Source organism: Callionymus lyra, chromosome 8 (genome assembly GCF_982586985.1).
Source record: "Callionymus lyra chromosome 8, fCalLyr1.hap1.1, whole genome shotgun sequence".
NCBI lineage: Eukaryota > Metazoa > Chordata > Actinopteri > Syngnathiformes > Callionymidae > Callionymus > Callionymus lyra.
In genome coordinates, this window is record NC_141825.1 from 16,166,486 (window position 1) to 16,189,910 (window position 23,425).

Here is a 23,425-nt window from a genome sequence, read left to right on the forward strand (position 1 = left end):
GCATCTTCCTAAAGAAGCTAAGTCATCCCACAGTGACTCAGAGTGTAGCATTAAACTTGAGACCTAACGAAACAAGAGATGAGGACTTAAGTGTAGGAAATAAAAGTTTACCCCAGCATTCATAATACCATTATTCAAGGGACAGGATTGCGATCTTTAAATAAATCACTAGCCCGTTTAGGTTTTCCAAAGTCCTCATAGTTGAAAGTGTGTCTCAAATCAAAATGGAGATACCTTTCTACATTAATTATTCATCCATCTAAATGCACCGCAGGATGAAATATCACCAATAACTCTCGCGAATAGTTCCTGCAGCAACATTAGCATACTATAATTTACCTCCTCTCGTCACTCAGAAAGGCGTCTCCAGCGCCGAAAGCCTCCTGTGATCTTATGAAGCTGTGACAACAGAGCGTTTGCGAGAACACGGCGTTTAGTCGTCCCCTCTGTGTTCCTGACACGACCGGCATTAACCAACTAATGACGACACCCTCCGAACGGCCGCCACCGGATAATGCTATGATGAGAAGTTGCCACCCGTCATTCTCACTTCGGTCTTGCCCAGTCAGCACTTTCCTTGTGAAGTCTCACATGGTGTTACCGAAGTGTCTGGAGTGCTGACTGCCGCAACGCCCGAGTGATCACTTGAAATGCATGTGAATGAATATTTTTCTGTGTTTTCTTTGTGCTGCTGTGTCACTGATGTGTTTTTTAAAAAAAAAATGACATTAACCAGAACTTTCCTGATGGTAGACGTAGCTCAGTTGTTGTAATTAGCTTTGTCAGTAAAAATGTATTTGGTGACAATGTGATGATGTTTGTTTTCTCCAGTGTTTGAATGATGCCATGACAACCAGCCGCTCAACAGGTCTGTGTCTAACCAGCGGCCCTGTCTTGTGTCCTTCTTGCAGCCGACAGCCTTGCCTCAGCAGAACTTCTCCATGCACGTGGCAGTGCCCGTCTCCAACCCCAACGTCATGTACCAGTCTGTGGCCTCGCTGGGCGTCCAGAGCCTGGGAGCCGCCGCCGCCTCTCTGAGCGAAGGGATGCTGTCCCCTCCACAGACCTCCCTGCACAGGAACTCCGGCGGGGCCCCCCAGAGACCCACCAGTGCCGGCAACGCAGGTTAGTCCATTGGAGGTTCCTCGAATCACACTTTTAAAGTATATATCTGGTAGTAAACACTAAATCATTTCCAATTCTTTCCACTTTATATGAACTTTTCTACTTCCTTCACACACTTTTATCTTTGTCATCTCATTGGTTGAGTCAAAAATAGACATTTTTAATTGACTTGCAGATTTTACATGGACTTTGATAGATTGTGTAACAGAGTGGTCTTGATGTTGCAGAAGACAGGAAGTCTAGATATCATATTGGTTTAGCGTTAAGAGATGATAAAGTCAACTCAGTGCACAAGGGCAAAACTGCACCTCAAAATAAAACTGTCAGAACTTTCAAGGAAGTGAAGAGCAACCGTACCATCTTAGAAATTTTAAATAAAAATTATAAAGGCAGCAGCACAACTAACGTTCCCATAAAAGTCAAGGCAAAAATCTGAATAGCACCATTGAAATCTATTCATGAATTTGTTTTTCATTTTTATGGAGATGGAAATAAAATCTAGAACATTTTCCCCCCAATTGTGCTGCAGCACGATAACATAACACAGTATAAATGAAGACCTGTTTTATATATCTGACGCACATCGATGTTTAATGTGATGTTTAATTTGTTTTGCAGAAAGTACATTTATAGATAAGAAATATGTTAAAATATATATACATTTATCTTGGAAATTTAATCAAAATCCATCTTGTTTTTAGGATTGTATTATTTTGATTGTATTTTATATGTATTGTTTGTTTTGACTTAATAAAAACATTGATAATGAATGTATTCTGTAGGCATTAGCACAGGGTCCAAACTCTTTTGGCCACATTTGAAAAAGAGAAAACGAATAAGAGTTATGTTTGAAAATATAATTCTTCCATACATTTAACCAGTTGAACACAAAATTAAGAACTTTTGTCATGGAGAGACATGAAAAAACAATTTCAGGATTTAAGAATTGGCCTCAACACAATTTTCAATTAACAAAAAAAGATTAGGTGCCATTGAAAACAGTTTAATCTAAATCTTAAGGTAACTTTGGTTGGATTTAAAAGTTAAAATGGACAGTGGGCCTCATAGAAGCAACTCAAGGACTGCAATGGTCGCACCTTCTTTCACAGGAAAAGGATAATTTTATAACAGTTTTTCTTTCAATATTTAAATGGTAGCCGCGGCCATTGATACACTGATCAGTGAATGTTGTAAACGGGGTCACTAGCTGACATCCCAACATTACTGTTACTTCTACAAGGGCAGAAAAGTTGTTTTTATTGAGAGATAAATACAAAATCACCCTACAAGCGGTGCTAAAACGTTATTTAATGAATATACAAAGTATTACAGCTGTGTGAATACACATTATCAAACAATAAAATCACTCATAAATATTAATTGACTTAAGTTTATCTTAAATCATGTCATGATAATAAAGCGAGGTGCTGAATATTTCGTTTCTGGTCGTGATGTGCGAAGAGTGATTATATTTTCTCCGTTCTTGTCCAGAGAGTTGTGTCTTGTGATTACTCAAGTGCACTAAGCTGGATATTTTTCCTCCGATGAGGGGGAAAAGCCCTTTTCCGTTTAGTAAACTCTTAATTTAGCTCTGTAAGACATCCGAACGCCTGCTCTGGCGTCTCCATCACTCGCTGGAAGGATGCAGATGGTTGATCGTGTCACTCCGTGCATGTCATTAGGTGGCGAGCGCAGACATCTCAGTGCCAAGTGGTGTGGGCTGCAGCCCAGCGGGTAAGTCCTCCCGGAGAGATTCATTAGTCCTCAGAAGCACTGCCAGTGGACCTCCTGCTTAGCATGGGAGCTGGATAGTCGTGTATCCATCTGTGACGGACAGTTGTCACTATCATCGACTGCCTTTGCTTGACCTTATAGTCGCTGCGAGGCTCACAGGATGCGGCGCTCTTGTTACAGTAGATGGCGAGATGATACGTCGGGGGAGTGACGGTCGAGATGTTCCGTCGATTGCTTTTTAAAAATGTAGCAGCTTTTGGTCAATGCACTGGAGCTGTGATTCTAGCATGTTATGGAAATGGGTGTCATTTGTTTGACATCAATCGTGTTTGAAAATGGTGGATTGATCGCATTGATGACTTCAGGTCAAGGGTCTTCAACTCAGTCTTAGTCACGGTCGGTGCAACATTTACTGTTTACTGAAGTGACTGTCACTCTTAGGAAATCTGCGTCTCATTGTGATACTAGTGTTTTGTTTGCTCGCAAAAACAATCCTCTCTGTCCCTTACCTTCCTCTTACACACTTCATATATTAGATTAGATTAGATTAGAACGACTTTATTAATCCCTCTAGAGATCTCCTTCGGGAAATTAGGTTTCCAGTACACGGCAGAGGATAGAAGGTACAGAAGTGTCATAAAAAGCAAGAACAAAGTGCAAATAGAAAGACCAAAAGTGCAAATATAAAGAGCATAGATCAAAAGAGAAAATAAATTAAAGTCTTAAAAGGATACACAGGTTAACGTGGAATACATCATCTTTTCACTGCACTCCTGCCCCCAAACTAGAGTTATATAGTCTAATAGCATGAGGAATGAATTCGTTCACTTCATTTGCTTCTCTGTTCACAGACGTCAGAGGACGACTGTCATCATCCATGATGGACAGTAGTTCATCCCTATAGCAATTGTAATCTCTTTTCACTTATACTATCGTAATATATTTTTTGATAATTCGTCCATTGTGGGCGTCATAAAACGATTTTTCAGGCTTTCATTTTGTCCCCAGTTGTTTGTACCCTACGCCATTCAGAGATCAGAGTAAAACTGTACAACTGATCATGTAGAAAATGACATTTAATTAGATTTTTCATTACTTGTTTAAGTATAATGTGTTAACTAGGGACAACATTTTCTAAATTATTTGAAGGAAGTTTGGAAAAAGAAGGCTTTTTATGATTAATATTGAAAATATTTCAATAAAAACGGTAACAAATTAAGCATTTTACAATATAATTATTACCGTTAATACTCTTGTTTTACATCATAACATGGTAACACCACCTACATTTTTTTCTTTGAGCAACATTTCAAGTAGGATAAGATAAGATTTCTTATTACCTCCCTCCCAAAAAAAACACATTTGAAGGGAATTACAGTAGAATAGCAAAGAAAATACTGCTAAAATATATTTTTTGAATTTAAAAACTGTTAATTCACAAGTTATACATATTATTTACTCCAAGTTCTGCTTTTTTTTTCTACATATGAAATGAAATGGCTCAAATTCAAACCATTTATTCTTCTACTGTATTTAAAGAAAAGTAAGTCAAGGCTTGTCATTACGGTAAAACTGTTGGGTCCCAAACTAGGTTTAAATGATATAAAGACCTTTTTATCTGAAACAGAAACTCACTTCTACATGACATTTTACCAGAGTGTTTGCTGTCAAAAAACATGTATCGCTCAGTTGTCCCTCACAGCAAAATGTTTGGCGACAGGCAGATCGAGAGGGAGGGAGGGAGAGAGAGAGGGGTGGTGGTCGGGTGGTGTAGTTCAAGTTTCAAAGACATTTGCAATCCAACCCTTGATGATCTTCTTTTTGAAAAATGTTGTAACCAAAACCAGATCCTTTTGCAGTGGAAGCTCAACATACTCTGGCGGGTAAATAAACAAGAGTATTTATTGGAACATGTGAGTTGTTTCCCTCCGCCGACAGGTGCATCTTCTGCCTCCAGCACACACCCTTATAAGGCCCAGACCCTGCCTGGTCCCGCATAAACCCCGGTCGGTATTCCAGCCATGACATCCCGCTAAGTCCTCGGTACACAATGACCGGGACAGGCTGTCGCGGCGCCGTGAGAGGAGCGAGCAGGTGGAGCTCTCTCGCTGTCCAAACACATCCTTATTTATTGTCTCGCGGACGAGAGGTTTAAGGTAGGAGATGATTGATGAAGAGGGGTGTCTTCGCGCGTTCTAGAAGGTTAGGGCGCGGTTCTGGTTCTGGGTTCGGGATGGGATCCGCCGCCCGCGGGTGTCAGTTGGCAGACTCCCGAGTTCACTGCAGCTGTTGTTCGGCTTCCACCGTCAGATGACCATTCCTCGCATAGCTCGGCGTTTTCACATGTCACAGCTATGACCGCAGCAGCAGCGGACGCCAGATGGATGGTCGGTCATGTGATACCTTCTGAACAATTTTTCTGTGTTTTTTTATTTCGCCCACCGAGGGAATATCACCAAATTGGAGAGAGCGAGCATCTAGTGAAACGCGGAGGTTTTTTTTTTCCTCAAACGCCGGGCATAATAAGATGATTTATTTTCCTCACGGGCCTGCGGGCGGGATGATGGGCAGCAGATTTAATTTGGGGATCAGAAGTAGTTATTATTAACATTATAAGTATTTACTTTGGGACCCGCTCGTCTCAACTGCCTCTTGTGAGAAACGCCTGCCATACAAATGTAGCTGTGGTTTGATATATATATATATATATAAATATATATATATTCTTGATGCTGTGATCAAAGAAGTGAGACCATGACTGAGCTCAAAAACACAGAAGTGATCGGAGATTGGATAAAATAAAGATTTAGTTGTGTTATAACCTTGGAAGTATAAAAGGATTATTCTCTATTATTCTATTAGTCACACCTTTGCTTTATTTCTATATCAGACATTTTGCAACTTCACAGTGATAGCATGATGCTACTAGCTAGGTTAGCTTAACAAGATAATGTTTGTTTTTTTAGCTTTAGTACATTTAGCATGTGAGCTAACATGATATTTTCACTATAAGCTTTTTAAGAACATGCAAAAAAAACACAGAATTTATCTGAGGTTGGCTAAAGTTAAGTTATGTTAGCAATAACATAACACGTATGTTAGAAATGTTTCTCTAATATTAGTCACCCCTTTGCTTTATTTTATATCAGCTATTTTAGACCTTTACAGTGTTAGCATGAGGCTACTAGCTAGGTTAGCCCTGTTAACGATAAACAAGATAATGTTGGCGCCAGAGTCCCTTGTTTTAGCTTTGGTACATTTAGCACAGGAGCTAACATGATATTTTCTAATTTTCTGTTGGCTTTTTTAAGAGCATGCAATATAAAACATGGTAATTCTACACAAACATTATAACATAACTTAAGCATTGGTGGCATTTTAAGGATAAATAAAATAAAACGTTAAATAATAGCCAAATTTTACTCTAAGATGAAAAGTGTCCTGAAATAAATGTTTTAAATGGGTCTAGACAGTAATTTTATAAATATAATTACATAAATACTTTACCAAAATAATACATAAAACACATGCTATTGTTTTTATGACTTAACTATGAGAGAGAAGAGAATAGTTTGGAGAAACCGTAATTAACCTTAAAGTGCATTAACAGTTTTAAATAATTACTTGTAAAACTAAAGAAAACATGAAAAATAAATGACAATTAATTTGCGTTGATTGCAGCATATGTGTACATTTATTAAACAGAAAAAGGTTATTTGCGTTTTATATTAAAACCATCTTAAGTTGAGCAAACTATTTTTGCTAAAGAAACTGAGTGGATCGCATACTTTTTAAAACCTTTTTAAAAAAATGTGTGAACGAATATGATGATATATTCACAAAATCGTATTTCTTCTTTTAATTCTGGGATGAAAGAACACAATATAATTGGGTTTACTTTTATTTCAGTCCACCTATAATTCTGTAAATGTAAAGGTATATAGTTTAGGCTGTCATGTGTGTTTACAAACCTGTTTACATTTATATTTCCCCTCTTATTACAGCTTTTCTACCATTTCTTCCCTTGAATATATGCTAAACAATGTCTACAATGATGAATAACCTTGCTTATGTACAGGTGTCTGTTATTGCTGCTGCATCACACGTAACATTGGCCTCATCCTTGTAGTTTGACTCAAGTGTACTAAGTCGAGGACTTTGAACAAGAGCTGGGTTTAACTGTGAGAACATTTGATCCGTCAGGCTTTTCTTCACCGTCAAGGACGACCTTCAGCATTGATACCATTCAAGTCGAAGCATAATACATTTAGGATACAAGAGATAACATTTGAAATGTAATACATAAATTTGGCAAATTTCAATTTTACTTTCTGATTCTTTTTTTTTTAATTATTTGATCTGTACTAAAATGTTAAAATATTCCTATTTTTAACTCTTTCTTATATTTTAACTTTAAAACATGTATTTAATTTAAATTTAAAAGGGTTTTTCTATAAATGATGTTCGCGTAATAAAATAGGGCTTTATTCTGACCTATACCAAGAACAACATATTGTTATTGAGGAAATTATTAGATCCAAGGATTTAAAAGATAATTGTATTTTCCATCCTTAGAATGTTTTCCAATCGAAATAGACTTCGGTCTTATTGTGGGCACAAGGTCAGTCCGCATGTCCTTTGAGCTTGTACATCAGTGTGATATAAAATTATTGTTAAGTAATGTCATTTTTCAGGGTATAAAAATTATGATGTAGATATATGAAGCATAGAATATTATAGAATAACATGACTGTCATTATACACCAAGGCTACAGTGCAGCAAAGAGAGTGCAAGCAAAATATGAGAAATATATACAACACAAAAGCATAGAAGTAAAGTGCGCAGTTAGAAAGTAAAAGTTCTATTATTGTTGTATATTGAAGAAAGAACTGTTTTTTAATCTTTCAAATCACAATTTATTTGTATCATATTTCTTTTTTCGCTAAAACTTGAATAAACTGTGTGTTAATAAAAATAATATGTTTTTTTTTCATTTAAAGCATCTCTGGGTAGTTTTGTGTACCTTAATATTTTTGTACTTAAATAACTTGTGATGACACATCAACTTAAAACTAGTTGAATGACTCATATACCGTGACTTGAGGTGTTTTGTGAGATTTTTATTTTCACTGTGAAAGTTCTTGGGGATGGTGTGAAGATACTACATATCTTACTTAGAGCTCTTTTCATATTAAGTAAGTAAGTAATTTTTATTTGTATAGCGCTTTTCCAGACCAGGGTCACAAAGCGCTTAAACAATCAAAACAATATTCAATAAAGTATATATTTTAAATCTCTTAGTTTTTTTTCCTTCGTTTTCTATGTTGCAAATTAACTTTCTGACGCTAGATGGCAGCAGTCATTACGTCCTCCGCAGCTTAAGGATGAATGAAATCTCTTGAAAACTTGGCGATTACTGAGGGTGAGAGGATACAGTTGACTCAAGAAGATTTTAAAGTTGATGTTTGGCTATATTTTTCTATTTAAAAACTGAAACCAGTCGTGCTTCTGTAAATTCTACAACATCAGTGAAGTACTCGGGCGAGTACTACAAATATATCCTTGTTCCTACAGTATCATAATACATTGCAATACATCCTATTATACATCATGTACTATGTATGTACTATGTATCGTGACACATACAGTCCCTGGTTTTGACGCCATCTTTAAAGGCTCATACAGTGGATTAAAAAAATGATTTTCTTTCAGCGTATTATTATGACGACGATCTCTTTCTCGCTGAACGACATCCTGCTCGTTCTGACATTTACTCTCCGTCTCAGCTCCACTGTTCTTGCTGCAGACACTTGTGTTGCGATCAAAGCCAGGACCGATGGCTTTTCTCGTACTGTTGATTCAGCTGCAAGATACTATTGTGGGCCTCATTACTGTTTATTTGACCGTGAATTGTTGGTGTCCTTATCTGCAGTCGGAGGGGGCTATTGTTCTATTATGTCGCCGCACTCCAGCCCACTCGCAGCGAACACACTTTATGTTTTCGCCGGGCTAACCCTCCACACAATGGAGAAGTCGGCTACTTGTTGCAACGCCACTGATCTGTTGATGCTTTGATTCACACTCCGTCTTGACTTTCTTCTGGATCTGGATTGTGAAGCTTGAATTACTTAAGGTTCACTCCGAGTGAAATGAAAGTGATTTTATAAGTAACCACATGTCTGATTTAGCACCGCGCACTGGTCTAGAACCTTATGCAACCTCTCAGCAGCCCTTCACATGAGTCATCCCTTGTCTGGCAAAAAGATTTGAATCTAAGAACACTTTATGAAACCAAATTTCTGTGGAACCGAACCGTGTGGAGACATGTTTTCAACCAGAAGCTGAAAAAAATCAGCCGCAACACAGACTGTAAATACAATATAAAATCACTATATTTATACACAATTGACCCTATTTAAAAAAAAATAAGTCCACGTTTGTGTAAGTAAAAACAAAAGGGTATAAAATGTGAAAAGGGACATCAAACCAAGGGTTATATCACCCAGAACTTCAAAATAAAAGCTCCTGGAGATTCAAGCAGTTCAACACAACATTTTCAGGTTTCAGGAATATTAGTCAGAACACTTCACAGTTTCACTTTGTAATGTTTGTATTTGACTCACAGTCTTGTCATGAAATGCTTGCGTGATATCAAAAGTTATGTTGTAAAAAAATGCATTTTTGTGTATTACATTTTCTGTTTGAATAATACAGTTTCAGAACCTTTCACTGTGTAAATTATCTCTAATGGGATCAGAGTAGAGCATGTTTCTGTCATTCAACAGTTTTATTTTGTATTTTACGTTATATTAACTATAAATGCAACTTTCTCAAGGTCTCTTTTAAGGACTCTTACCCTTTATTATTTATTAAAAATAATAATATTTTATATCCATGTTAAAGTCTATTTTTATATTAAGGTTCAATTTATGTTTATCTTTTCATGTACTTGCTTTGTTTTCATTCATTGTTTTCCATTATATTTAGTCTCTTCTCCTCTTTTAAGGGTCTTTCCCCCTTTATTAATTTGATTGAAATATAACTTGCCAATAGACACAATTTTTACCTTCTTTGTCTTCAGAGTGAAAATCACTATTTGTTATTTTCCATCGTCAACGTTTGCAGATCAACACACGTGTTTATTTTATTTTTGTGTACTCCTATTACACGTTGCAAGCCAGAGTTGTATCTAAATCCTCAAGGCAGAGTTGAGCAATGATAACTTGAGACTCTTGTTTTTCCTCTTCGTAAATGGAAAACACCTCCAGACTTTTATTGTTCTTATTCAGCGATAATGGCCTCTTGTTGTCTCTTCTGACTAGTCACGGCACATTTGTCAGGAAACTGCTCCTTTATCCCAAGATGCACTGAGTTTAGTTTGATGTCATCATTCCCAATAAAAATAAAAGGCTCATCAATTTTGAAATGGACATTTTATTTTTGTAAATGTGCAGGATAATTATCCGACCCTATTAAAGCTTCCCAGAGGGTTGAAAACACTTAACGTGGCGTGCAGCGACGAGGCAGAGGAACAACAGTGTGCGGCGCTCGCCTGATGACTGCGAGTCTTGTCAGTCACAGTCCGTGGTTTGATGATGTCTTTTCTTGTCGCTCCGCACCTCTGCAGGGAACGGTTTCGTGAACCCCCGGGGCTCGCCGGGACTCCTCAGCACGCCTAGTGGCAACGGCTTGGGTAAAGTCATGCCCAACAAGTCCCCGCCGCCCCCTGGAGGCGGCATGGGGATGGGGGGCCGCAAGCCAGACCTGAGGGTTGTCATCCCGCCATCCAGCAAAGGAATGATGCCCCCGCTGGTGAGTACTGAAAACAAACCCCCCCCTGCTCCCAGAACTCTCGATCAGCTCACGCCGCAGGGCGGATGAAAGAAGTGTTTCAACTTTATTTCTCCATGTCTATGCCCGGACATGTTTGTGACGTCACCGTGTTGGATGTAGTGTCGCGTGGGCGTGGGAGGGCTTGTCTTCTCAATGGCTTTTCACGGCTTCCTTGTGCGGCCGCCTCGCTTAAAAATGTGGACAGTCTGGTCTGAAAATATCCATTTTTTTTCTAAAACGTGTGTTTCGTGTTCTTTACTCGCCCCTTCTGACGATACTGACGCTTTCACAGGAGCGACAAATACACTGTATGTGCAAAAGGAGTTGAAATATACTGTTAATTCTCCTTTTTTTTTTAGCTCATGTAGTCCATTATTTAGAAGAATATTGGATTTGATGAATTTTCCTTAAAGTTCTCCATTTGATCGTAACATTGATTAAACACAATCAGAAGAACTATCCAAATACTTTGTGAAAATCACGGCAGGGTGGTTTTAAAGAAAGAAAAAGAAAGAAGAAAGTGGTTAAAAAAAGGGCCGTATTGACAATTTTATTATAAGAAGTTATAATTATTAAGTTATATGGGCACAACTGGGATTTTCTTCTATATTCAGTTCAGTTCAGTTCATTTTTAAAAGGATAATTTATTAAAAAGATTGTCAAGAAACATAGAAAACGCGTTTCTATGAATATAGCAGCTAGCATTGTTATTGGCTAACTAAGCTAGCAAGCTTACCATTTTAGCTTTAGTTAGCTTTAGCTTATACTAAAGAAAAAATAAAATACATTTATATTTTTTCTCATCTATTATGTGTTACAAGTGGTTACACTTAGTCTCAGAATGTAAAATGTACTTATAAAAAAACAACTTTTTTTTTATTAACTTATAACTTAGTACTGAAAAGCGCTATATAAATACAAATTACTTACTTACTTACTTACTATTAATATAATTTAATAAATTTACATTTACAATAAAGTTAAAATTACGCATTTTGGGTAAAAAGGTAAACATACACACACAACAATTTTTCCTCCTTATCTTTAGAAGATTTTTAATAGAGAGACTGAAAAGACTAGAGTTCTGTAGAATGAAAGATAATGTTTGAAGCCTGTCCCGTGTGAAGGCCTGAGGATGAGGATCAGCTCCTCCGTAACAATAACATTTATACCAAAACACACACACAGGAAAAGTGTGTACAAAATAATGACAAAGAAATCAGGAGTATACAAAAGGACCTGTGAAGAAGAAGAAGAAGAAGAAGAAGAAGAAGAAGAAGAAGAAAGAAGGGCAGCCACATTGTTCCCAGATAAGAAAGAGAAGAAAATAAAGAGCCAAAGCGTAGGTCTGGCTGCTGCTGCTGCTGAACACTGGGAGCAGGAAGTGTTGGTGTTTAGTAAACAAGTTCCAACTGTTGTTTTATCAACTCACCGCTTCCGAACCCATCGCGGAGAACGCGTCGAGCCGCAGGTTCCGAGGCGGCGAGGTCGATTCTGTCGCTGGATTTGGGACTCAGGTCCGCAGACAGCTCGTCATTAGGGCCGTAATGGTATTAAATTAATCACACGTCTGTGTGACGGAGTGTGGATGAAGGCTTAATCAGCGGCCCCGGGTGTGAGCCAGATAATATCTGCTCGCCCTTGTCGCGTCTTCCTGCCGCTATTGATCGAGTCCTGGTCACGGTTGAGGAAGATGAGCACGGTGCACTTCAAACGTGCAGAACTGAGAATTAAGAAATATTATCTTCTTTTTTTTTCAACTTGTAACCTTGTTTTAGTAGTTAATAATCAATAGATGTAGTGACGTTTACAAACCTGAGACTCATGGAAACCTGAAGAGGAGCCATTACTGACCCCTGCTGCACAAAAGTGGAACAGCCTTGTTTTTAAAAAGGATTATGCTTAAAAGCAGCGTATTTTCACACTTAATTTGGTTTGAGTTCGGTGTGTTTTATTAAGAATATTTAATTATTGTATGATTATTTCATTAAATCAATAAATTGCTCTACTTCGTCTACTTATAATTTTTATTGCATATTTATTTGAATCGTATGTTCATTTAATTTAAAATAAAAAATAATAAAAAATAATGACTTAGTGTTTGTGTTCTATTCTATTTATTCTATTTTTTATTTAACTTTCAAATTACATTTTCCGACAATATTTAAATATTCTGTAATGATTTTTATGTTGATAAAATGTTTTCTATTTAACCTTTTCTTTTTCCAAAAAATATTCAAGTAACTTAAACTTGTTCTTCTTTTATTCCTTCAAAAATATATATTTTCCTAAACAGTCTCCCTCTCAGTGTGCAAGAAAAAAACACTTTTGTTACAGATGAATCTCAGTGTCACTGAAGACACAAGTTTTCCTCATTATTAATGGAGCTGCTAAACAGTCCTCAGCTTTCTTCTCTTCTGTAACTCTGCCTCTCTTCTTGTCTTCCTCTGAGGGCAGTCAGAGGAGGAGGAATTGGATTTGGTGAGTTCTGACAAATGCCTGAGCAAATGGCTGCAAAATGAAGCGCGTCTGGTAAATCACGCGTGAGACTAAAGACGACTCCGTCCATTGTCGACTTAAAGGAGAAGCTTTTGTCACTCTGCATGTTTCACTCACCGACGTGGAGTGGGAAATGTGCACGTTTGAGTGTGAGGATGTATAACACACTTTTGTTTGGCTACATGCTAACACAAACTCACAACTCTAGTTGTCACTGATGATGAGATGTGCAGAAACTTAATTATTATTGTTTGAATTCGTCGTCACAGTGTTCGTTATTTGACACAAGTTGAGGCACCATGTCTGGTTTTGCAGACTTGCATGAATGTATCCAGTCACACACCAGGAAACGTAGTAGATTGTTGGTCACACATTTATCAAAAAAGTGTGTTTGGATACATCACAAGAGAAATAAACTTTTTGTAATTCAGTATTCATACAAATGGGGGAATGTTTAACTGGTAGCCAAAGGGTCTCAATTGACCCATAACATAATGATAAATGGCCATAATGATAAATGACTAAACAAACTGCAAGATCCATAATGTATTGCAACAATCAAAGTTCATTTTTTATTTAAAATTGTTAAATATCTATTGAGAAAATGCAATGAACGCCCATTCAACTTCATTCTTATCTTTCCCCCTTTATTTTTTTTTTAAATTATACTGAATCAGTCTTTTATATTTTCCACCACAAGAATTGTGTCCACCAGTTAGTTGGTTGTTTAAAATGACCTTGTTGGGCTCATGAACAAGAGAACATGATGGAGAAACTGTTAAGGGAACTGGATGATCCAGGCGTCATTGAAGTTTATAAATGAGTGAAACCCTTGAGTGCCATTACTTGGGTTGTTTTCAAATCAACTCATGCACTATTTGCATTCAGAGATGACGGCTATGAGCGCGTTTTAAACTTGGACGAGAAGGTAAAAAAAAAAAGACAGTTAATGACCATTTAAGGAAGTCTTGCTCCTCTGTGGAGTCCCCACCCCTTTTTCTGTTGCTTATTGGGGCGCGCTGTTCAAGTGACATTGATGGAGATGCGACAGGAAGTATGAAAAGGAAAACAGGAAACCCCTCTTGTCACTTTTTAAGTGGGTTTGCCACGGCGGTTTCTGTTAACATTTGAGTGATGGCTGGTTCTCCTGAAGCACGGATGATGACATCATGGTGAGACACTTGGTGAGATCATCTGGCAGGAGGCGGGTGGAACAATGTGAGGAAGCCAGCGACTCCGTCACGATGCAGTCGGACTTCAAACCTCTGGCAGCCACGTTGGATACCTTCTATTGTTCGACGACGTCTGCGTTTGATTAGCGGAGACAAAAGTGCTTGAATGCAGCGCTCGCTGAGAAACTGCTGATCTCTGCTGTTTTCTTCTCCGTTGCTTTCTTTAATGCTCTTAGTTTGGATCTTTTCTAAGTCTCGGCAAGTCGTGAGTCTTCTCTGGTGCAACTTTTGATCCGTACCAGCTCAATAACTCTATTACACACTGAGGCTTGTCATGTGAAACCCAGTATGTCAAGAATAAGTGGATTTCAGTGAAGAAAGCAATGAATGCTTATTTAATTTAGAAGTTTCTGAGATCAGACCTATGTGTAGTGAAGCACCACAGTTTGATGTTTATTTCGTTTTTCCTCCTGATTATATTTACTGTATTTTTCATTAGTAAAATAATAATGATGTTTTGTTTTTACTGCGCTTTAGTTTTACAATATGTTTGCTTAGTAGTATAACCTACCTTTAATTTTATTGGTATTGTTTATTAAAAAAAAAAATTCCACCGTAGAAAACTCTCTAAAAATATAATGTTCCTTTTAAGACAAATTGAAATGTTAACATGCAACATGCAGCATAAAATACAAGGTTATGTTATGGTAAAACATAATTATAAAACAAAACACAAACAAGAAATAAACAGTAAATAATCAAACTAATAAATATCAATGCAATATTTTACCACCATTCAAATGATGACTACATGATTCTTGAAAATGTAAATATTAAAAACAACATTAAAAACTGTGATTAAGATCACTCAAACAAATAGAAATAATCGTAAAGGAATGAAAACGGACAACAACTAATAAAGTATGAAAATGTCCAAATCTTTTAGAACTTGAAAAACAACAATATTTTACATTATTTGTATTATTTAAAATAATAACAATAATCAATCAACACATGATTGTTATTTTTGTTGGTGAATGTATAAATATACATTCGTTTTTCGTGCATACAGGAGATAAAAAAGTGAAGTGTAAAGAGTAAAAAATGAAATAAAAATTGAAAAACACACAAAATAACATTAACAAGATAGATCAACAGTGCGATAAGACACAAAGAGCATATTGACGTCTATAGGTTTTGAGCCATGATGCCAAAGATATGAATCTTTCTAGCATTCAAACTAAGATTGTTTACAAACACTTACCAACTCGTCATTTTGTTTGAACTGACTTTTTTCTAACGGAATATTTGACCAACACTCCCACCTGCTGGCAGGTGTTGTTACTGCATGACCTTAACGCTGTATTCAGATGGACGTGTGTTTGTGTATGTGTGTGTGTGTGCTCTTCCCTGTGACCCCGTGTTTTTGTGTGTCTGCAGAACACCCAGAGGATAAACAGCTCCCAGTCCTCACAGCCGCTGGCCACTCCGGTGGTGTCCGTCACCACCCCCAGTTTACCCCCGCAGGGCCTGGTCTACTCCGGCATGCCCACCTCCTACAATCCTGCTGGTGAGTCTGAACCCCGCTCTCTCCCCTCGGACCCCGAACAACTGCTGCGTTTTGCGTCACGTGCGAGGGTTTTCTCACCGCCGCTTGCTTTTTTTTGTTTTCACAGAGTACTCCCTGAGCAGCGCCGAAATCTCCTCCCTGCAGGGCTTCAGCTCTCCCGGGCTCTCACTGGGCTCCATGTCAGCCTGGCAACAGCATCAACTGGGCCAGGCAGCTCTCAATTCTTTGGTGTGAGTAGCACACTTTCCAAAAAACAAAAGCACACTCCGAACACCCTCGTGTGAATGCAACACCCACTCGCGCTCGCTGATATGGTGCTGAATCACACATGCACATATTCCTGCCGGCCCACATCCTCACATGTGGTGTGTCTTTACACTCCCCTGACTGTGGTCCAGCGAAAACACAATATGGGTCGTTCTTACACTGCAGACGCACAACTATTTATCTCTTGGAAACTTAGCTCCGGTCTTCGATCGCACGAGGTATCGTTGTCAACCCCGAGAAGAACACTTTGCCCGTCCAGAACTTTTAGAGGTGAAGAATGAGATTCACTGTAAGAGAGTCTTGTTGTGTCTGGTTCTAAGAAGGAACTGAAACAAAAGACTTTAAGGAAGACTTGAACAAAGACCGTTTAGCTGAGATAAGTGTTCATGTATGGTGGACCAGAACAAGGCATCGAAAGTAACAGAAAATTAGGAGAAGAGACAAAAAAAAACCTTAGACAAAACAGGACTACAGCCTTTTTTTAAAGGTTCGAACCACAAAAACCAAGACCTTCAATCATAGCCAAGACAAGCTAACATGTCTGACTTTAACTAGTATTAAACCAAGTCACAAAGGAGTTTCAGCCAAGATTTACCCAAACCAAGGTGTTCCGGGTTGAGCATTTATCTCTGGAAACATCATGTGGATCACCTTAATCCAAACTTTTAGTCCGGGGCCACGTCCAGCTGTACATTTTGAATTTTTAAGCACTAATAGCGTGTAACCCGTTTAAGAGGCAAGGCTGCCTTTGATGCAGTGATGACAAAATCTTTTAGCCATCTTGGCCCCGGTCCAAACTAGTTTTGTAAGATTCAAACTGTCTTAAAAATGTAGCATCAACATCTATTCCTTTTAACCTCAGTTTTACTGTTATTAGGAGTCTCTGTATAATTGTTGAGGTCCATAATCTCATTTCCTTATCTTATCTTAATCACTGGCATCTTCAAAGGTGGAAATATTAACGTGGACTTTAAATTACTTTGATCGATTTTGAGGAAACCCTGCCCCAAGAGTTTGACACCTGTGTGGTATAAGACCAAAAACTTTACCTAGAGTTTAGAGACAAGACTTAAGACAGTTGCAAGGTTAATAATAAAATATGACTTACAGACGAACGACAAATCTTTCAAAACACAAGACAAATACACTTGAAAATGTTGAGAGCTATCAAGACCTTAATGAAACCTGGACTGTCATGGTCCAAGTGCGACTTTTAGAGGCTGACATCAATAAAAGACTGAATGACGGGACAACAGCATTTTCCGTATTGCAATTAAACTTCTGGCCACTAGATGGCAGCAGTCATTACGTCTTCCACAGCTGAAAGAACAATCAAATTCAGCGAAATCCCGGCGCTGCTTGAGGACGAGAGGATACAGTTGACTCTAGGCTTGTTAAAGCTGATATTGGGATATATATATTTTTAAAAAAAATGAAAGCAGTTACGACTTTGTCGGGAGTCATGTGGTCCGTAAATTCTGCAGGACAGGAGAGAATTGAACCCTTCTGATATCTCAGGGTCAACAAAGGCCGGAAAAAAATGTGTTTGTTGTATCCCTTGTGTTGTCTCTGGGTCATCTTGACCCTCAGCTAACACAAGGGTTAACCATTGAATAGCATGTTTTTAAACTTCTTCAAGACCCCCTCATAATGTCCTCTCTTCTCCGCAGTGGTGGGGGTCACCTACCTCAAGGGTCCAACCTCTCAATCAACACCAGCCAGAGCATCAACATCAAGTCCGAGCCCATATCCCCCCCCCGGGAGCGCGTCACCCCCTCCGGCTTCGCCGCCCAGCCGCAGCAGGGGTCCGGCCGGCACGAGGTCCTGGGACGCTCCCCCGCCGACAGCCTCAGCTCGTCCTGTAGCTCCTACGACGGCAGCGACCGAGAAGACCACCGGCCGGACTTCCACTCCCCGCTCGGGCTGGGAAGACCCCCCGCCGGATCCGAGGGGCGGGAGAGCCCATCGGTCAAGCGCCTGCGCATGGACTCGTGGGTGACATAAGGAGCCCCGGTGGGCGAGACCCTCTCCAGTCACCAGCCAGTCAGGGAGTGGGGGGGCAGCGGTGGGGACATGGAGATAGGTGAGAGAGAGAGAGAGAGAGAGAGAGAGAGAGAGAGAGAGAGAGGGGGGTCCTTAAGAGAGGTCGCAGGTCAAACATAAATTCTCAAGCAGGAGGTGTCAGGTACTCGGGTGATGTCTGCAGAACAAAGATGCTCGGAGGACGATTTTTGAATTCTTGCTGTTACAAGACATTTACATGTAGTCGCTTGTTGTGCTCGCCGACGAAAACCACGCGTTGTGTTGCTTCACCGCTCAAGACCCTCGCGAAAAAAAAGATTCCGACACACACAAATCTGAGGTGAGGTTCCCCCCCCCCCCCCATAGATGGTTTTTGGTTTTTTTTTAGTGACCGATTGATTGCAATAATGACACCGTTGCTCATTTGCAAAACCTCAGCAGCTCCTCGTGATTGAAGCCAAAGCCGTTTGTGTTTCCGTGCAGCTGCCACCGTTTCCTCTCGTCCTTCTCCTCCGCGTCGTCTCCGTAGTCCTTTCAAATCCCATCTTTGAATCTAAAGCCATGAACACTTGTTTGTACATTTGAGCCAAACCCCTTGTCGTGTGTGTGTGTGTGCGTGCGCGTGTGTGTGTGTGTGTGTGTAAATAGCGAGTTAAATACAGATATATAAATGGCCGCTCAGAGTGCTGCACCCTCACACAACAGAAAAAGTCTATTTTTGTGGATGACAGCCAAGTTTACACGTGCAGAAGCTTAACATGTTTTCACCGCCATCACCACGTCAAATTGTTCTTTTTTTTTTTTCTTCTCCGGCGAGTTTGTTCTCCAGACATTACGAGACGAAAGGTGAACACACACACTGCCATCGTTCAGTCGACCTTTCACCTCTTCCTGTTAGCCGTGCGAGCGCCGGCGGCGGCTGATGTCACATGACGTCAGAGGCCGGCCGGAGACGAACACACGGTTGGCTCTAAATTCTGACTTGTTTTACAGCTACATTCACAATCGATCATAAACATGATGATGATGATGTCAGATACTCTTGAATTTAAAGATATTTACACGTGTTTATGTTGTTAAGAGTAATGGATTACTTTAAATATCACTGCAGTTCCACATCAAAATAAAAAAAAAAAAAAATTTAATTTAAAACACAAGATCTTTTATTAACTAATTTATATTATTACTTTGAATTTAGAATGTTTTTTTTTATAAATTCAATTGTTTTAAGTTATATTGAATTTTCAAGTATTTAAAACAGTATAAAAGTGACAATCACATGGATTTGTATTTATTTGTTTTGTTTAATTTTTTAGAAACGAAGAGCACTATTTAGTATTTTAAGAGAAAAATATTTTACAAATATTTTAAGAATTAATCTTGTATAGTTGTTTTTTTTAAAACCTATTTTTTTTTTTGTAAACTGTTGCACATTTTGAACAAAATAAATTAATATAACAGTCAAGAAGAAAGTGGATGAATGAATAAAAAAGAAAACATACATAAGTACTGAAAATGTGTCCATGATTAAGATGTTTGTTGTAAAGGACCGAGAAATAAATTATTGTAAGGGAAGGAAATTTCAGGATATAATGCAAATAAATTCACAGAAAATGCAAATAAATAAATTATAAATATGATATATAACATATATTTCTCAAAGAGAGAAAGAAAATTAAATTAAATTTGGTTTGTTGACTTTGTTTTGAAAATAGAGAGAAATCGAGTCTGCTTTTGGTGCTTGACACAGAAGAAAAGAGCTGAGCTAAAAGGCAAGTCATCTTCCATATACCCAAGATTTTAACAGAAATGTGAACGTTCAGGGTCAAACATGCGTTAAGAAACATTTTTTTTAAATCCCACAATCGATTGTGAACGTAGCTGCCAAGTCAAACTTTCTGTCGACCGATCAAGGATCCCAGAAACTTGTTGCTGTAAAGAGAGCGAAAGAGAGAAAAGTCACTTTTTCTCACACAAGCAAATCCATCAGCAGGACATGATCTCAATGCTGGATTGCACATTAACGTGAGATCTTTGCTGTCGGAGAGATGTATCACTCTGCATTCGCCGCGTCCTCATCCTTGCCCACGATGATCTATGCAGTTTCTACCCCAATTCTAACATGATGATGTCACAGCAGCCTGGGGGGGGGGGTCGCTGAAAAAAAAAAAGAAACAGAGCTATAATAATTATTATTTGGATTTCCGAGGGCAACCGACATCCTTGGCTCGACAAAGCAGGTGGAAATAGCAATAACTAAAGTCGACAACAACACGTGCCCGCCGGAGCTCGGCAGCATCACCTCATAGTTTAGCACACGACGACATATCAGGGAGTTTTGTAGTTCTCGACCTATATGCACAGTTAGGAAAATGCCTTATCCCAAAGAAAGATAACATCAAGCATCGCTTTTACTTTTCACTCCAAAAAAAAAACCCAGACGCGGCGAATGCGCGGTGACACTCTCTCGGTCCAGGAACAGATGAATGTGAAAAAGGAGAAGGGCAAATCTTTGTCGAGGACTTTCTTCACTTTGCTGTGCAAGAGTACACTGCTTTGCTTCGTGGCTTTTATAAACATGTGTTTGGTAAGTGTTTGTAGTTGATAGTTCACTTAAGTAGTTCAAGAGAAAAAAAAAAGAAAAAAAAAGAAGAAGAAGCTGTTTTCGGTTTGAGCGTTCGGACCGTTTGGCGGCATAAGCTGGACTTTGTTGCCAATAATGAAATTATTTGAATTTAAGTTAAATCTTCATTTTATTTCCCTTGAATGTGTTATTTTATTTTCATTCTACGATAAATATTCAAGTGAACTTTGTATTAAAGGATTAAGATACTATGCTAGATATTGTTGTACAAAATTTGTATTCTTCAGAAAAGTACAGATATTGGCTTTTAAATGTGTAATTAAGTTCTCTCTCTTATTCTGTATAAAATGAAGTAAACAACTCTTACATAGAATTTGTTCTCCTGTGAAGTCCCAAACAGTAGGAACTGTCAACTTTATTAAACACATCAGTGTATAATCAACCTCCTCGTCTGTTTCTTCTGTTCCACAGTAACGCTTTTGAACATTCACTGTCAATGTTCGTTATATCTCCGAGTGATGGTCTGGTGATGCTTCATGAAACGGTGTCAGGTTGTTAAGAGGTCAGTAGGTGGCGCCGTCATTTTAAAAATGATGTTATGTTTCATTAGAACATTTCTTTTAAAACAAAGTAGAATAGTGCAGAGACCGCCATCTAGAACTTAAAATGTCAAATAAGGATTTGGTCAGAAGCCAAATTATTATTAACAAACAAAACAGTGATATAGTATGTTAATATTGCACGGAACTAGAGTATATACACAAAAATTAAAGTAAATTAAAGTAAATAAGATGTATAAGTTTAAATATTTCTTGAAAAAATGTAATTTAATTAATTAATTAATTTAATGTACTTTAAAGTATAGAATATGTATTTATTTTAGCAAATATTTCTATTCATCGTTTATTTTAATTAAAAACATGTTAATGATTCGAAAACCATGTGAATAAATGCATTTACTGTCAAAGCGCTTTGTGACCCTGGTCTAGAAAGGCGCTATATAAATAGACATTATTATTATTATTATTATTATTTAATTTCCGCAATAAATGAGTCTCCATTATTCCATTTAAATGCGATTTGTTTTATCTAAAAGTTGAAAAATTAATTTTAATTTAAATGATGTTATTTATCGATTAGAAAATACATAACTATATATTTTTTTTAAAAACATGTATTAAAATCCACCGGAACTTGTACCAATTGTAGTTCTACAATGTATCCAGCAGGTGTCACTGTGACTAAACTAGTGCGAGGTGTGAACGCCAATCAAAGCTAACGAGTTCAAACGTCTGTCATCAGCTTCACTTGTTGTGTCGTTTGTTTGATAATATTAAACACCTCGGTTTCGATGTAAAAACACACGAGTCTCACGTACACGTGCTTCAACACGTCTGTCGAGAGCTGCTGGAGTTCAAGGTAAGTTGAACTAAATCAATAAACTACTGTTAAAGTCGTATTAAAAATGAACATTTGTCCAACCAGACTATAAACGACACGAAAAGATGTTCACCTGCCACTCGAGTGTAGCTCAACTGCTATTGTAGCACAAGATATTTTCTATAAAATCATCATAAAACGGCACAAATTAGGATCTTAAATAAAGGACCTTTCTTGTGAAAGTATGTGTTACTTCCTGAGTGTATTCCTCAGGTAGTCTACTTCCGTCAATGTTAGATTCAGAGCTGCCAAACTAAAGTTATTTTCAATTAAATCATCATAAAACAGTTATAAATTGGGATGCATGTTATTGTAAAAAGTATGTATTAGAATCTTATGGAACTTTCTGAGTGTATTGCAGTTGCAGAGCTACCCAAAGTAAACCATTTTAAAGAAGTATAATAACACAACTCACATTGGTTTTGTTTTTTGACTGCTTATTGTGTGTGTTATATTATTTAATTCATGTATTCTGTACTGACGCCACAAAAACATCCTGTGTTGTGTTTACAACCCAATATAAGTCTGATAAACATACGATTTAGCATAAGAACGTTTATTGTCAAAGAACAAGATAAAACCCCCTTAACTTGTATGTGTATTCCTCAGGTTGTCTACTGTCAGTTTAGTTTAGCAAGCTCTGTGTTTCTTATTTAAAATGTTTAAGGAATTGTACTTGATCTTTTAATCTTATTAATTTAAAGGGTCTTTATTTTGGTGTTATGCTTAAGAATCCTGCTGGAGACAGTATTACCGTAATAAGGAAGTATGCACATCTCTGTGTGCACAACAGATTCTCAGCCTCAGTATTTTAGGATTATGTATATGATTATGTTCAGTAGATCATTTTCTAATCTATGATTAAAGAGACAAAAATGATCATTTGCTTATGAAAAACAGAAGCTCTTTTTAAGATGATCCAATTGTACATTAGTCAGTACCTGGCAGAACACGTACAGGAAACCTCAAAACGTTTCACCCCTTAGTCACGTTTTTCTGATGTCTGACTATCAGATGTGTTTTCTTTGAAGATAAATATCTTGTGGATGAGCAAGAAAAGTGAAATACGATTTCCTCTTTTCTCAAAACGTATAATAACTGCAGGTGTATAAAAAGGTGAGTCGCTGTGTTTGGTCTCCTCCGCCCAGCTGTGCGAGTGTCGAGTCACCAGGCAGCAT

General features: G+C 38.0%; 1 protein-coding gene across 7 annotated transcripts in view; it reads left to right on the top strand.

Annotated features, from left to right (window-relative positions):
* mef2aa (myocyte enhancer factor 2aa) overlaps positions 1 to 21,249 on the top strand; it is a 75,049-nt gene extending 53,800 nt beyond the window's left edge. For 4 of the 7 annotated variants that reach the window (XM_087797961.1, XM_087797960.1, XM_087797964.1 and 1 more), the window contains 6 exons: positions 912 to 1,125; positions 10,488 to 10,672; positions 13,151 to 13,174; positions 15,805 to 15,934; positions 16,041 to 16,164; positions 17,872 to 21,249. In XM_087797961.1, the coding sequence (XP_087654087.1) occupies positions 912 to 1,125; positions 10,488 to 10,672; positions 13,151 to 13,174; positions 15,805 to 15,934; positions 16,041 to 16,164; positions 17,872 to 18,205 (1,011 nt within the window). In that variant the 3' untranslated portion in view covers positions 18,206 to 21,249. The remainder of the gene's footprint in view (positions 1 to 911; positions 1,126 to 10,487; positions 10,673 to 13,150; positions 13,175 to 15,804; positions 15,935 to 16,040; positions 16,165 to 17,871) is intronic. The other 3 variants (XM_087797962.1, XM_087797966.1, XM_087797965.1) reach the window with 1 other exon arrangement.
* Positions 21,250 to 23,425: the final 2,176 nt, after the last annotated feature.